Source organism: Camelus ferus, chromosome 5 (genome assembly GCF_009834535.1).
Source record: "Camelus ferus isolate YT-003-E chromosome 5, BCGSAC_Cfer_1.0, whole genome shotgun sequence".
Taxonomy (NCBI): Eukaryota; Metazoa; Chordata; class Mammalia; order Artiodactyla; family Camelidae; genus Camelus; species Camelus ferus.
Window position 1 is genome coordinate 73,391,390 of NC_045700.1, and position 15,578 is coordinate 73,406,967.

Consider the following 15,578-nt stretch of genomic DNA (forward strand, 5'->3'; position numbering starts at 1 on the left):
TTAGTTTGTAAATGGGAGTGGTAGCAGAATCACTTCCTTTCTGTTACTACTCTCAACCCTGTTTTATAATGTAAACACATTAACAAATTTGTTTTATGCTATTTGCCAGGCGTGATGTTAAGATATGAGATAAGATTATCTCATTCAACCTTCATAACAAGCCTATGAAGTAAGTACTATTATTAACTCCATTTTATAGAGGAGGAAATTGAAACTTGAAGAGATCCAGTAACTTGCCCAAGATCACGTCTCTAGTACGCATTGGAACCAGGAGTTGAACCCAGGCGGACTGATGCCAAAGCTCACAGTTTTGATAAGTACACCATACTACTGGACGATAAATGGTAAAATACAATAAACACTCATTATAATTGGTCCATTATAAATTGTTTTTGACTTCAGGTAAATGGCATTTTATGAGACGGAATGAATCAAGTTGTCAGTTGTTTTTTTTAAGGATACTCTGGAAACTGGAAGTGTTACTATTATCATAAGCCTTCTAACAGTAGAGTATTTTAAACTTTAAGAATGTTAGGGAAACTAATTATCCATATTACCGTGTCTCCTTTGTGAAGTCTTTTTATTATGATACTTAATAAAAAATTTCATATGTGGCAGTTTTAACTACTATGTGATTTTTTCCAGCACAACAAAACTTCATGTGGAAAGAAACCCTCAAAAGTGCTATCTAAAGACTAAAGTGGGGTTTTTTTAACTTTAAATTTTCTCCTTTTACTCTCCAGAAGCAGTTTCCTCATAAAGCTGACTTCCTTTCTGGAAATGATTTTTCTTTCCAACCACATTGAGAATCCATTTTTTTTTTCATTCTCTCTCTCTCTCTCTCTCCCCCTCTCTCTCTCCTTTTGCTTTCTTGGTAGTAGCAGGGAGGAAGGAGGGGGTGGGCACAGGAAAGAGGGAAAAGAGAAAACAGAATCAGAAATTGCATGCCATTATGTCTGAATATATCCTCTACTTGTAGATTATTCCATCTGATTTGCACTTTTGCCTTTTTATTTCCGTTTTTGTACACCTCCTTTATCATCCAGCCAACTGGGATAGACAAAGCCCTGTTGGTGCCCTGAGCGACAGAACTCTGGTAGGGGGCTGGCTGTAAATTGACGTGGCATGGAAATTCTCCGCTAAGTTGTAGCAGCTTGCATGTTTCTCCTAAGATCAAGCCCAGCCTCCCGGAGCTGTAGCTTAATCATCATGGGTTCAACGACTTCACAGAAAAATGGATAGAAAAAGTCTTCAGCTCCTTTCTTTGGACTCAAATGTTTTCTTTTTGAGTATCTATGGTTTAGCTGAAAAAATCAAAGCAGTTAAGTCTGTAACTTTCTTTTTGCAGCTTAAACAACAGAATTTGCTGCTCTCCCTCCCCTATCCTGCAATTTAATTCCTTACAGATTTTGCCATGGGGTGCGGACTTAGAAAGCTAGAAGACTCTGATGATAGCAGCCCTGGAAAAATATTTTCTACCCTGAAGAGACCGCAAGTGGAAACAAAGACAGAATTTGCTTACGAATATGTATTGCTGGATTTTACTTTACAAGGTACTTTTTGTTTCTATTTTATTTGTTAAATGAAAGATTTCAAAGATAAGGGACTACTAGTTTTTTTTCAGTGTTGGTTTGTGAATTTTTAAACTGTTCTTCATAATCAGATTGTACAATCAATCTAACAATAATGCTTTGTTTCTTAATTACATTCTGAAAGATTTTTGTTTGCTTTGTTTTTGTAAATTTGGCTCATATGTGCTTTATAAAATTAGAAAAACTGCTTGGAAATATTTCTTTCATTTTTAAACCAAATGCTTATTTGTAGAAGGGTACGTGAAAAAAATATTTGATTTCCAGGCCAAATAGCTATAGCCTTAATGACAGTTTGTGTTTTGAAAAAGATCTGAAAGGCACAAAAAGGTAGCATGTAGGAAATATTACTTGCATCAAGTGGAAGTGTCTGCTAAGACAATTCTGAGGCTTCCAACTCTGTTAAATTTTATGATTGTGCTAGTCATTTGATATTTTTGACCAAACTAAACTTGAAGTTTGAAAATACAGTAAAAAAGGAAAAAAGAGATAGTCTTCTGTAAGACACTTCCTTTGCTTGGTGCCCTGTCCCTAACAGAGAAACTCCCTGTTCCAGAAAGTTGGAAACACAAATAAACAAGCCCAGATGGCAGCCCTGTGCAAGGAACAGAGGCAGACGGACTTCACAAACACTTTGCCTCACTTCTTGTGGAAACTTCAGAGTATTGTACAACCACATTGATAAAACTGAGTTTTTAAAAAGCAGAACTATATCTTTAATTTCAGGGTATTAACAATGAAATTTAGAGTGTCTTGCTTGCTGTTAGAATTTCCAGATATCAGTATTTTAAGTTCTTATTACAAAGTTTTACTTTTAATTCTAATAAACCACACATTTTACCAATTAATCAAAAGTTTTTACTAAGTAAATTATTTTGGATATGATCTTAATTTCTTTTCAACTTAAATACAAATTCTCCATTTTTTGGTTTGCTCTGTGAACAGTGCATCTTTGTGCAAGAAGCAAGAGCAGCCCATTTTTCTTTGTCAAAAATTAAACTAGCCAGCAAGCAAACTCCCTTCCAGAGACATATGCAAAATCTGTACATATACTTTTAACATATTCACATTTCCATTTTTATTTAAGGCTAAGACTACCAAAGGGGAAAATGTCAATATTCTTAGCTTTCTTTTTAATTATGAAAGTTAAGAGTGAATTTGGATAATGATAATCACAGAAGTAACCACGCATATTAATTTTTTCTACACGTTTTAAAAAACCTTCATTTGAGAAAATATTCGTGATGTGGTGCTGTGTTTTCTCCACTGATTGTCCTTGTCAATTATTTTTAGGACTAGTTTCTGTAAATCCATAGGACACAAACATATACTTTCCTTAATCTCAAAACCTTGTCTATTCATAAAGTTTAGGCCAGAGCCATTTTGATCTGCGTTTTCAGATTTGCTGCACCATCCCCATAGGTTTTAAAGTAATTAAAATTTTTTTTCTGACTTATTTCTTCACAACAATGCTAGCTATTTCAAACAAATTTGTTTAAATACAGCCATCCTTGAATCAGAAATATCTAAAGCTTTCTTCAGAAGTCATTCTGGTTTTGTTATTATCAGAAGCCCTTCTCTCTGTGAAAGGAGTAACATTTCTACCTTCTACTCCAGGTTTTTGGAGGAGGTGCTAGAGTATTACATTATAAAGTGTAAGGGCATAGTCTGCAAACATAGATAGCAGGCACACATTTTAAAGTTGCACATGGTTCCTATTTCGTCAGGCACCTAGTCTCGTGGTGCTCCTTTTCTCTCCAGTTGTTCCACATGGTTTTTGTTTTGCTTTGTTTTTGTCCTTGCCTTTGCCTTTGCCTCAGAGGCGAAGACTCTATCAGCCCAGCTCCACACCTTCCCCCCTTCAGTTGTCTCTGCCCCACACCTGCCCCTCCACTGTGTAGAGGGGTGAGTCATGCGGGGAGTTAAAGCATGCCAGCCCTCTTCGTTCAACACTGGCCCTCTGGCTGGGGATTTCTGTGAGGAGTACTGAACAGTGGTACCTCCTGCGTCTCAGAGGCCATGTGCAGTGAGCCAACCTTTCAGGAAACAAGATGGTCTGGTGATAGCTGTGTGTGCTCTGAAGAGCCTGTCTCTTACCTTGCTTTCCTCTGTTTTTCCGAACAGAGAGCATGGGACAGAGAGTCAAGTCCCAGTGGGGCAATAGGAGACCCTTTGAAATTTCCAGTGCCCTGTTTTGTGGTGGCTATAATTATCTTGAATAATTTATATATCTGTTTTCTATTTAGTTCCATTCTCTGTGTGTTTGCCTTTCCCACACTTTTTTAGGGCGTTGAGGCGGGTACTTTGAGCCATTATTTATATATTTCAATGGGAGAAATAATAGCTTAATCATTAAGCACATAAGACTCTGGAGTCAGGTTCCTGGGTTCTGAATCTAGGCTCTTTCACTCACTAAGTTGGCAAGTTTGTAAACTTTGCTGATCTTGGCTTCCTCGTCTGTAAGATGGGGATTCTGATAGTGCTTACATGTAGAGTTGTTTTGAGGATTAAAGGCAATAATACAAGATAATCTACTCGAAAAGGTACCTGGCACTTAGTAAGCACTTAATAAAACTATTATTATCCCTTCTGGCTTCATGCCAGGTCTATCAACTACACTAGTGAGATTTCAGCACAATTCTTATGATAAATTTTCTGAATTATTGCATAGTAATCTATTTGTGTGTATTTATGAGTATGTATGAGTATATATTTGAGTATGTTATAGAATTTCTTAGTGAAAAGTTAAATTAACTCTGCAAATGATGCAAAACCTCCTTGGTCCACCTCCTTGGGCAATCCCAGAAAACAATCTGAATCACCATAGCCTTAAGGATTGTTTAGAGCATGTATAGCTTTATGATTAAAAAGAGTTTCTACCGTACTAAAAACACCTAACAGAAGGATGGATGGTAGTTTCCTTATTTGACTTTCTAGTAGAATTATGTAAAATATATTGCATAAACTGTTGCTGGCCTCTAGCTTGTTTCTTAATTATTGAACAAGAAATTCTCATTGTCTTCTATCATCACTGTTAACGGTAATAAATACTTTGATGTGTGTATTCTGTAGAAGGTGCTCATAAGTAGTGGAAATGCAAAAAGGAGTAAGACATAGTTTCTGCCCTCAAGTATTTTATATTCTAATTGGTCAAACCGGACAAGACTGTGAGCTCCTCAAAGTCAGGAAACATGCTACGTCCACCTTTGAATCACTGTGTTTGGCACTGTGTTTGGCACAGTGTTTGGCACATGACCAATGGCCAATAAGTTGTGTTGAATTCATGAATGAAAAATTACAATGCAAGATACAAGATGTGTCAGAAAAAGGAAAAATCAGTTTTGAATAGGATCAGTTGGAACTCAAATTAAGACTTTCACTGACCCTGAAGAAAAAATGGGCTTAAATAATTAGAAAAAGATCAAGAGGCTGAGGTACTTTCAAGGGCTATTGAATAGAGGAGTGAGCTAAGGGAGATTTTATAGAAGCAGAAAGTAAAGCTGGAAATAAATGGAGTACAGAATGTTCTTACTTGGCTGAGGAATGATTCCTTGATTCTTCAGGGAATAATAGCTGTAAAGGCTTTTGAACAAGTAGTTGATAGATACAGAGAAGTGTTTTTAGATTATTGTGACCTTGCGGTGGGGACAGATGGAAGTGAGGAGAAAAGTTAGAAGACTGACTACCTGTGAGGGGCAGCAATAAGGGTGGGATGCCGGGGGCGAATGTAGCAGACATTACCAAGGAGGAACTTGGCCTGTGGCTGGCTGGATGTGAAGGGACAGAAAGAATGAGGAGTCCAGGATGACTTCCTGGTTCTGAGCCAAGTAACTGGGAATAATGCCTTTTACAGTAGGAGGGGCGTCCCACAGAGGGTCAGTGTGTGGTGAAAGCGCAGTTCCCTTCCAGGCACATTGCATGTGAGGGGGCAGTGGAGCATCCTGGAAGAAAGAGTTGCAGGTGCACTGCTAGAGATGATGACTTCCAGGAGGAACTGAAATAAGGTCTTAAAGAGAAGGAATACGGGCAGAGCATAAGTGTCTTGGGCTGAGTCATCAGGCATATTTAGCCATAGTGGGGAGAACTCAATGAAAATGACAAAGAATGAGGACAGGTAGGACTAGGTAGCACCAGAGAACATAAGGAAAGGGAGGATTTCAAAAAGCAAGAAATGAAGAGGAGAGCATATCTCGGTGGTAGAGTGTGTGCTTAGCATGCATGAGGTCCTGGGTTCAATCCCCAGTACCTCCATTAAAATAAATAAATAAGTAAACCTAATCACTCCCCAAAAGGAAATATAAAAAGAATTTTAAAAAAGAAATGGTCAGTAATTTTAAATACTAGAGAACTTTCAAAAAGAATAAAGACGTGGCATTGAAGAGAATGCATTAAAAAAAATCAACTAGAGGGGGAAGAGTATAGCTCAAATGGTAGAGCACGTGCCTAGCATGCACGAGGTCCTGGGTTCAATCCCCAGTACCTCCATTATATAAATAAATACATACATACATAAATGCATACATAAATAAACAAACCTAATTATCTCCTCCCCTAAAAATAAAAAAATAAAATTAAAACTAAAAAAATCAATAAGAGATGAATAAAGGATCAGAAATAAGGGAAAGAAGGATAGATGGGAGGCAGGGAGAGAGGAAAGAAAGAAGGAAGGAAGGCCAGTCCAGCTAAATTTTCTTTATCTGTCAGAATCTAATAAGTTCTTGGGTATTTCCTCAGGCAGTCAAAAGATTTTCAAATGTAAAGTGCTATATGTAGAAAGAAATTTATAATAAAAATGACTAAATTTACTCAAGCATCAACATAATAATCCCTGTCATGGTGCCTAGTCCAAATTCCTACCAGGTGAAAAAACTATATGAGGAGTTCTATTATGTTTGAAATGGTGAGATATTTTGGTTTAGAAAAATAAAAAAACTCAATTTTAGATTATTGTGGGAGAGAAAGATCCCATTCTGACCTGAGGGAGTAGGGAATCTCTGATAATAGCATACAGTTGACCCACTTAAATAAATATTGATGTTGGGAGAAAATACATTTCTATTGGCAATCTAGGGTTTTTTTCTTACATCTGGGTGGACATTTATTCATTCTTTGAACTAACACTTACTGAGCACCTACTGAGCTAAGAGTGAGGATATGGAGATAAATAAAGCCTAGTCCTTGATGTCTATGAACCTGCATCCTAGTGAGCATCCTACCAGTGGGCCCTGATAAACACTCATCCAGTTACAACCCATGTGCTCTACGCTGTGATACCGGCTATGCCAGAAGTATGAGGATTAGCGAAGCAGAAGGAAGAGCACCTCCATCTGAGTGGTAGGACCCAAAAGACTCCTTAAAAGAAGTGCCACCTCATCTGAGGTCAAAGAATGAGTGGAACTTAGACAAAGATTTGTATTCAGAATGTATAAAATACAACTGAAAATCAAAAAGGAAAAGACAAACAACCCAATAGAAAAATGGTCAAGAAACTTGGACAAGTAGTTAGTAAAACAGGAAATCCAAACAGTTAATAGATGTATGAAATGTGCTCAACCTCATTAGTAATCAGGAAAAATGCATGTTAAAACCACAGTAAGAAAACACTACAAATCATCCAAAATGGCTAAAATGTAGAAAGACTGCTAATCGCAGGTGTTGGTAAATTGGTACAACCATTTGGGGGAAAAAATGCTTTGGCATCACCTAGTTAGCTGAAGACACGTATACCCAGTGGAAGAGTGTGCCTGTGCGTACCATGTGGACATACAAGAACATTCATAGAAGGTTATTTGTAATAACCCAAAAGTGTGAACAACTCAGGAATCCAAGAACAAGAGACGGGAAAAATAAATTGTGGTATGCTCAGACAATGCAAAACTATACTGCAGAAGTCAGCCAGCGTTTTCTGTAAAGGGCTGGATAGTAAATATTTCAGGCTTTTCAAGCCACGTGGTCTCTCACAATTACTCAACTCAGCCCTTGTGGTGCCAACACGCCATATGCAACAAAACAGGCCCTGCGCTTTGCTGTCTCTGCTACACTGCAATGAAAGCGAGCAAGCTACAACTACACAAGCTACACAGGGTGAATCTCACCAGCATAGTGTTCAGTGAAAGAAGACAGAAAAAAGTACATTCTGCATGATTCCATTTACAGAAATCTCCAAAAATTGGCAAAACTAAACTGTAGTGTTTACTTGCATTCTTGCATAGCAAACTAAAAAGAGCAAGGAAGTGAGGCCCATAAAAATCAAGGTAGCGCACAGCAGGCGAGGGGGACTGTGATTGGAAAGGGTGGCATGGAAGGCTGCTGGAGTGCCCACCACTTTCTGATTTTTGAATGGATGGTTTTTACCAAATGTTGGCAGTTTCAAGTACGTTTTTTGCATTTTTGGGTATGTTTCATTTCTTACCCCACGAAAGATTTTTTTAAAGGTTAAAAATAAGACTGAGTAGGAAGTAGGGGGAAGGCAAACAAGGCTAAAAGACAAAATGTACAGACTCAGAGACAAGAGACAATTTGATGGTCTGTGTGGGAACTAGGAATAGAACAGAATAGGTGGAGAGAAACACATGAAGGAGGCAGCAAACACAAGGCTGCAGGAGTTTTAAACAGTCATGGTGTGATCTTTTGCATATCTGCCTGTATTGGGGTTTGAGTGTATTTCAAAACTACAGTTGTATTATTTCAATTAAAAATATGCTAGCGAGTGACTACAAAGATGGCAGCTTTTACTGAAGACATAAAAGGTTACATAATTTGGATGTTGTTTACATAGTAGTTTATATTTCTAAGTAATTTAAAACATTTTGATAAGTAAACCCGATACCTCCTTTTAACATGCCTACATTAAATTGCTTAACAGTTTATAGTAGTCAAAAGCTTTCACCCAGCTTATGTCTGAATTTTCACAGCTTCTGAATTAACAATGATGCAAATCAATGAAGTTTTACTTTCCTGTAGGCACTAGAATGTACTGGCTCTGGAGGCATTCTCTCTGATTCGATCACAGACTTACCACTCACTCACTGACAATTTGGGCAAGTTATCAAATCTCTCTGAATTTCCTCATCTGAGCATAATGATAATATCTACCTTATAGAGTTTTGTAAGATTAGGCACGTAAATCACTTCGCATAGTGCCTGGCACAAAGTATGCACTTGGTACATGTTACTTATTATTTTTTTACTGTATTTGCTAGATATAATATGGAGTTTGACCGTCTGTTCCCTTTTGAAAACATGGTAAAAATTACTTGCCAGTGTTTGTACATGGTATTTTTGTCTGAGAAAATAATGTTTCATAAATAGTTCAAAAATACATACCGATCTTCAGAAGTAAATTGGTGGAAAGAACAGATATATGTCTTGGGCTATTTTCGGAGTTGCATCATCAGAGCAAAGCTTTTGGCATTGAACAAGTTCTTAGCTTTATGGTGGAATGTGACTTTTTCTGTTTAAAATTTTATCTTTGTGAAGCTTTTAAGCAAAGCACCATAATAAAGTCTATTATTGATACTTTATTTTAGAAACTGTGAGGATAAATGATAGAATGTTGCATAACCCTCAGCATGTTTCCATTTTAATCATAAAAATCCACCCCACAAGTGTATAGTTTTCAAAGCAATTACAAAATACTTTCCTTCATCAGTTCTTTACAAGACCCTTGTAAGGTATAATAAAGCTTTTGCAAATATGTAGCATCAACTGAACAGCAACCAACCACACCCATTAATGCTGTCAGCAGCACCATTTGTTCCTTCTCCCAAAGAACTGAGAAAGAACTCAGTTCTTTGGTGGTTGGGGAGCTCAGAAGAGCGAGATGGCTTGCAGCTGCTGCTAACTGCCTGTGCTGTTCAAATTCTAGCCAAAACAACCACACCTCCCCCATGATTTCCTGTGTTTAAAAAGTAATAAGAGTCTCTGATATTACTGCCCCAGTGTAAGGACACCGAATCAAAGGCTTGGCTTCAAACACTGAGCCTATGGTGGAGACACAGTCATTCCCTCTGGAGGGCACTGACGATAATCCCTCTCTGCGTGCAGAGCACTCCCTCGCTCACATCTCTCAGCTGACTCAGGCTTCCAGTCTCTTTCAGCACAGTTTAAAATATTACTTAAAATCGAGGGGATTACATGAAGAGACTTTCTAAACAAAGTTCCCATGTTTATTTCTCTTTTCCTTGCTCCTGGGTTTACCTTTCTTGAATGATGCTGGCATGTTTAATGTCCCAAAGTAGGATAAGAAGCCCTCCCCTGTCACCATCATCCCCACTAGTGAAGAAGAATTGAATCACTTTCTGTGTCCTAGGATGCTGAGCACTGTCTAAGATGGTCTAGGTGGCCTGGCCTGGACCTGGGCAGGCTCTGGGCTGCAGAATCCCTGGGTTGACCAGAACAGAAGCTGCAAACCAACAAGGCATGGGCTGTATTCAGCCTTTAGACAGGTCACACTTGATGTGTAGAGTGTTAAGATATTTGAATTAACTATCACTTTTTAAAATTGGGAGATATTGCCTAAGAATCTGGATTTGGGAGTTTTCTTAAAAATTAGAAGATCCGTTACATCAGGCCCACATGCCCACACAGCAGCACTGGGCCAGGGCTGCTGCACTCTTGGATGAGGTTTTGAGTCTTCTGCAAGTCCCTCCTCCAGCACAGGCCCCTTTCCTTGTTTTATCAGCCTGGTACCTTTGACACTTGAGTCCAGGACTCAGTGTAGTAGATCAGTGTGAGTTAGGGGCCCTGAGTTGGGGACACCTAATCTACAATGTGAGTTAGGGACCCAAGATCTAGAGCATGAGTTAGAGGCCTCTGACATAGAATTCTAAAGGTGGGGAGCCAGGCCAGGCTTTTGGAATAAATCCAGATCTCTACAGCGATCTTCCTGGAGATTTTTTAAGCCAACAATGACTTATCTCTGAGGACAGCTTCATTCGAAACTATCTTTTCTGAGCTGGGCCAGCAACAAGCGGGCACATCATGTCTGAGTGTTTACTTTGTACCAGGCCCTGGGCTCGTGTTTTACAGTTAATATCAAAGCAACGCTACGAAGTTAATACTATTGTTTGTCTCTGTCTCAGAAGGCAAAGTAACTTGTTCCAGATCTAGTAAATGGCATGATTTGAGCCAAGAAGATTTGCTTCCAGACCCTAATGCTCTTAGTGAGAAGAGTGCACTGCCTCTCTTTCCACAGGGGAGGCCCTAATTCAACAAAGCAACCAACAGTTGTATAGCAAATGCTACGTTCCAGATGCTTTATAATTTATAAATTTATTTACAACCCTATAGGGTAAACTCTGTTGTTATTATACTCACTCTGCATATGAAGAAACTGAGGCACATGCATGCAAAATACCTTGCCAGGCTAGTAAGTGGCAGAGCTGGGATTTGCATCCAAACCTCCTGGTCCTATTCTCTAAACTGCTGCTCCATGAGCATCCTGGAGCTCTGTCTATTGAATATGTTAATGTTACAACCAATTTTTCATTCAGTCGGTGCTTTAATAAGTATTTTGAAGCACTTAACCATAATTATCATGTCTATGCTGAGTGCCATTTATCAAAAGACACAGACCTCCAGACAGAAGAACATGCACACTTGAGACAGTTGAATAATTAATATAAAGCACTGGGCCCAAAATGACATGATCTTTACAAAAACTTAGGTTAAGATAGGCTTATTAGTATTGATGTACAATTTTTTTCTTCCTTTATAACTTTCCTGGATTTCTCATTTGTGATTCTTCCCAAAAATTCCGTGTGTGTGTGTGTGTGTCTGTGTGTGTGTGTCTGTGTGTGTGTGTCTTTTGTGCATTAACATTTCTTCCACACTGAAACTTAAGACAATAACCTTACTTTCTTGAGAGTGCAAGAAGATTTTTTTGACATCACCTGAGAACAAGGTGCTCCTTAGAAATAAATGCATTCTCCACCTGAACAGGAACCTCTTTAAGCACCAGTGTTCTTCTGCTACAGCTGTCTTCTTGGTGATTGCTGTTAAGTGTTGCGTATCACTGCCTTTGAAAACTTTGTTCTGAAACAATAGAATGGAGGGGATGATTTCATTGTCTTTATCACCTGGGCCAATGACATGTGAAAAGCCCTTTAAGGGACCTCAATCTGTAAAGTTTTTACGGTTCTTTTATCTGGTTTTATAATTCATTTTATTCCCTCTGATGTCATCTGTTCCCCTTGCTACCATCACTGTGTCCTTGCTACTTCCATCCCCGTAGGGTCTCCAAGCCTTTTAAGTTGTACACACAAACACAGAATTAAATAACATTGAATCTCTTAGAAAGCTGTGCCCTTTTCAGTTCTTTTTAAGCCTTCCAATCAGTTTGTCTTTAACATCTCTCTAGTGGCTAATTCTCCCTTTCAACAAAGAGAGGGCAGAATTGTGGCTCAGAGTCTTTGGCAGATAATGGTATCCAGCTAGAATCTGATGAGTGTTCTCTTTTTGTTGTATACATTTGTAGGTAACTTTCTACTTATGGATTATGAGTCTGTTTTATGGCTATATAAGAGATATAAATTCTTTTTGAAATGAATTTAAGTTTAGGATGAAAAATTAAAAGGAAAAATATAATGATATAGAAGTCCAGGTGGTACTCAGAGGTGAAAAAAATTGTGTAACTGTGCTCAATGACTTAGTGTGGAACATTTCACCCTAGTCCAATGGCTGCTTGGTAGAGAGGGAGCTGGGGGGTATAGCTCCATGCCTCTCTTATGGAAAAAGTGGATGGGCTTTGTGAGAACTTTTTTTGTAAGCTGAGGGGTATTTTGAGTACTAGATTTTTGAGGTTGCTAGCAGTCTGTTTCCCAGTTTGGTGGGACAAAAATCTCTCTCACCTCTAATTTTTGGCCATATTTCTTTGCCATACATATATTTAGAGAACTGAGCTCTTCAGAGTCCTGTTTGGCCCTGCCCCTCTGCAGTTCAGAGGAATCCTCCTCTGTGTACCCGCCTCCTCCATTGCTCAGTTAGTGTCACACCTGCCAGCCTCTCCTCTGTGACAGCCCTTTAGATATATCCACATGGCATCCTGTTCCTCATTTATTTGGCACATGGATAAGGACATCTGGCAGGGTCTTCAGACTTCTCGCTCTCCTGAACACTTTCTCTGGAACATACTCCAGCTTGAAACTGCCTGTCTCTAATTTGGCCCTTAAATTGAACACAATCCACTTGTTCATTCTACCAATATTCATTGAACCTTGATTTGGTAGGCACTGTTCTAGGTATAGAAATATGGTGATGAACCCTGCCTTCTCAGAGCTTTCATTCAGGTGAGGGAGGAAGATATTAAACAAGATAGCCAGGTGAACGTTAGTATATTCTGATATTATTTAGATAGGGATATATGTGAAAAAGAAAAAAATAAGCAGGGAGTATGCCAGAGATGGTCTGCTCAGCACAGAATTCCATGAGCCCCCTTCCTACTGCCCATAATCACATCAGATAAACTCCTAATTTGTAATTAGTCTGTGGTCAGATGAAGACTCCAGGGTTTCCACCTTTCCCCCACCAAATGAACATAATTAAATCAGATTTCTCTCATTGTGAGCTTTAGACTTAAGGAAAGAACTAAGAATTTATTCCTGTTAGATGTTTGTTTTAATTGAGGGCATCTATACTACCAAACCAATAGTTCTTCAGTTTCTTATCCTTCTAGCCAATGTCTTTGCAATCACTTCTTTGCTATATAATTTACCATTTTCCACTGACTCCAAGATACTGTTGATTGTAAAACACACCATTACTTTATGTACCAATTAGGAAAAAAATGCACATATTAAAAAATTAAACTATGACTATTTCCTTATCACTTAGTAATTTTATTTTTTACCAGTGGCGAAAGCTCTTTTAGACATTTTTAAACATAAATTTTTCCTCCTGTCTTTCTCTTACACATATAAAAAAGGAAAGCTAAGTGAAATAAAGATATTCCTAAAACTTCTTCATACTCAGGACCCAATTCTTCTGAATCAAGAATGAACTAAGAATCCTCATGCCCCCATTTTTCCACTTAGTTTTCTCTCCTCTGAGCTGTCAAGAGTATTGGCAATGCCACATTTCTTAAAAGAGTGCTAGAGCTTTCTCCCAAGTACCTAACACCCATTCTGCAAGTTTGAGAGGGGGCTTTCTTGATATTGCCAGAAATTACCAAATGGAAAGTTTGCAGGCAACAACCTGACTCATATTTTTTTACGCAAATGATCCTTAAGTGGTTTGTTGACTGACACCTCAGGCTCTCTGAATTATCTAGTCATACCGTTTGGAAAAATAACCAGCTTCATGCAGGTAGTGATACCCACTATAATTATCACCTGGCCTTCAGTAATGGTAAAGGGAAGATTTCCAAGCCAAGGCACATTCCTTATTCTTGTATTAAATGTAGCAATTTTCAAAGACATGCTTTCACAAAAATAAAATGTTCATCTCCACTCATAAATTTCTTAAGATATCAGCTATAATCTATATATTTCTGTGTTTTACTTTTGTCAAGTAAGTAGTATTTTTTCAATAAGCTTTGAATTTTCTTACAACTTAATGTCCACTGATGGATAAATGGATAAACAAAGTGTGGAATATACATACAATGGAATCTTATTCAGTCTTAAAAAAGAAGGAAATCCTGTCACATGCTACAACATGAGTGAATTGTGAGGACATTATAATAAGTGAAATAAGCCAGACACAAAAAGACAAATATTGTATGATTCTACTTAGATGAAGTATCTAAAGTAGTCAAACTCTTAGAGAATTTCTAAGCCAGGGACTGTGGGAAGGGAGAAATAAGGAGTCATTTAATGGGTATAGAGTTTCAATTTTGCATGATGAAACATTCTGGAGGTCTATCGCACAACAATGTGAATATACTTAACACTACTGAACTGTACACTTAAAAATGATTATGAGGGGGAGGGCATAGCTTAGTGGTAAAGTGCATGCTTAGCATACACAGGGTTCTGGGTTCAATCCCCAGTACCTTATTATTATTATTAATAAATAAGATAAACCTAATTTCCTCCTCCCCCCAAAAAATTGTTATGATAGTAAAATTTGTTATGTTTTTAACACAATTAAAATAAATATATATTATGTATATGAATAGGTACATGTACAATATATATTATCTTTGACATACAACGTTTCTATTGTGGTAAAATACACATAAAATTTATTGTATCAACCATTTAACCATATTAACCATTTTAAGTGGCATTAAGTACACATACATTGTTGTGTAACCATGACCACCATCCATCTCCAGATAATAGACAATCTCTAACGATGGAGGTGGTATGATAGAACTAAAATAGTCTAGCAATATTAATTACTAACTGCTGAGCATCTAATGATAATACAGAATAACTGAAATATTTTCAAATATTCTATGTTTAATGACAACTTAAGTGCCTCTTTGAGCTCATTAAGTGCCTTTTCTGAATTGGCTCCTGCACTGTTCTGCTCTCTGGGATGGTGGCAGGATCACCGAGAGTAAGCAGAGCATCAGGCTGCCTAAATCGCTCTGAACTCTTAACTCAGGGCTACAGGAAAGAGGACTTTTCCCAACACTGAGTTCTTGATTTCTGGGATTTCCTTCCAAGCAATGATGCCAGAGTAGACCAGATAAGACTGCATAGGAACTAATGGTGACTCCAACCAAACCAGTGACAGTAGCAAGGCAGGATCCAGAGATCTGCTAAGTCCACAAGCTCATTCCTTGTCTGCAGTGCAGTCCTGTCCCAAATTCCTCTCCAAACTTCACTCCAAGGTAGAGGTAATTACACCCAGTGTAGCTCCATCTCTCATTACTTTTTACCTCAATGGCAATGTGTTTTTTTCTCCCCAAAGTATCATTAACTTAAGGAACATAAAGTACAGCCTGAAGCTAGAGCCTCCTGAAGTGAATACGACCTTCCTCACAGTGTTCTTGACCACCCTCACTTCTGTGATCAGAAGAGTCACTGTCCCACAACTCTC

General features: G+C 38.2%; 1 protein-coding gene across 2 annotated transcripts in view; it reads left to right on the forward strand.

Moving 5' to 3' along the window:
- Positions 1–220: 220 nt before the first annotated feature.
- Positions 221–15,578, forward strand: part of RFTN2 (raftlin family member 2) — a 58,994-nt gene continuing 43,636 nt past the window's right edge. Inside the window, exons 1-2 of one of the 2 annotated variants that reach the window (XM_014551051.2) lie at positions 221–344; positions 1,407–1,553. In XM_014551051.2, the coding sequence (XP_014406537.1) occupies positions 293–344; positions 1,407–1,553 (199 nt within the window). In that variant the 5' untranslated portion in view covers positions 221–292. The remainder of the gene's footprint in view (positions 345–1,406; positions 1,554–15,578) is intronic. The other variant, XM_006175211.3, reaches the window with a different exon arrangement.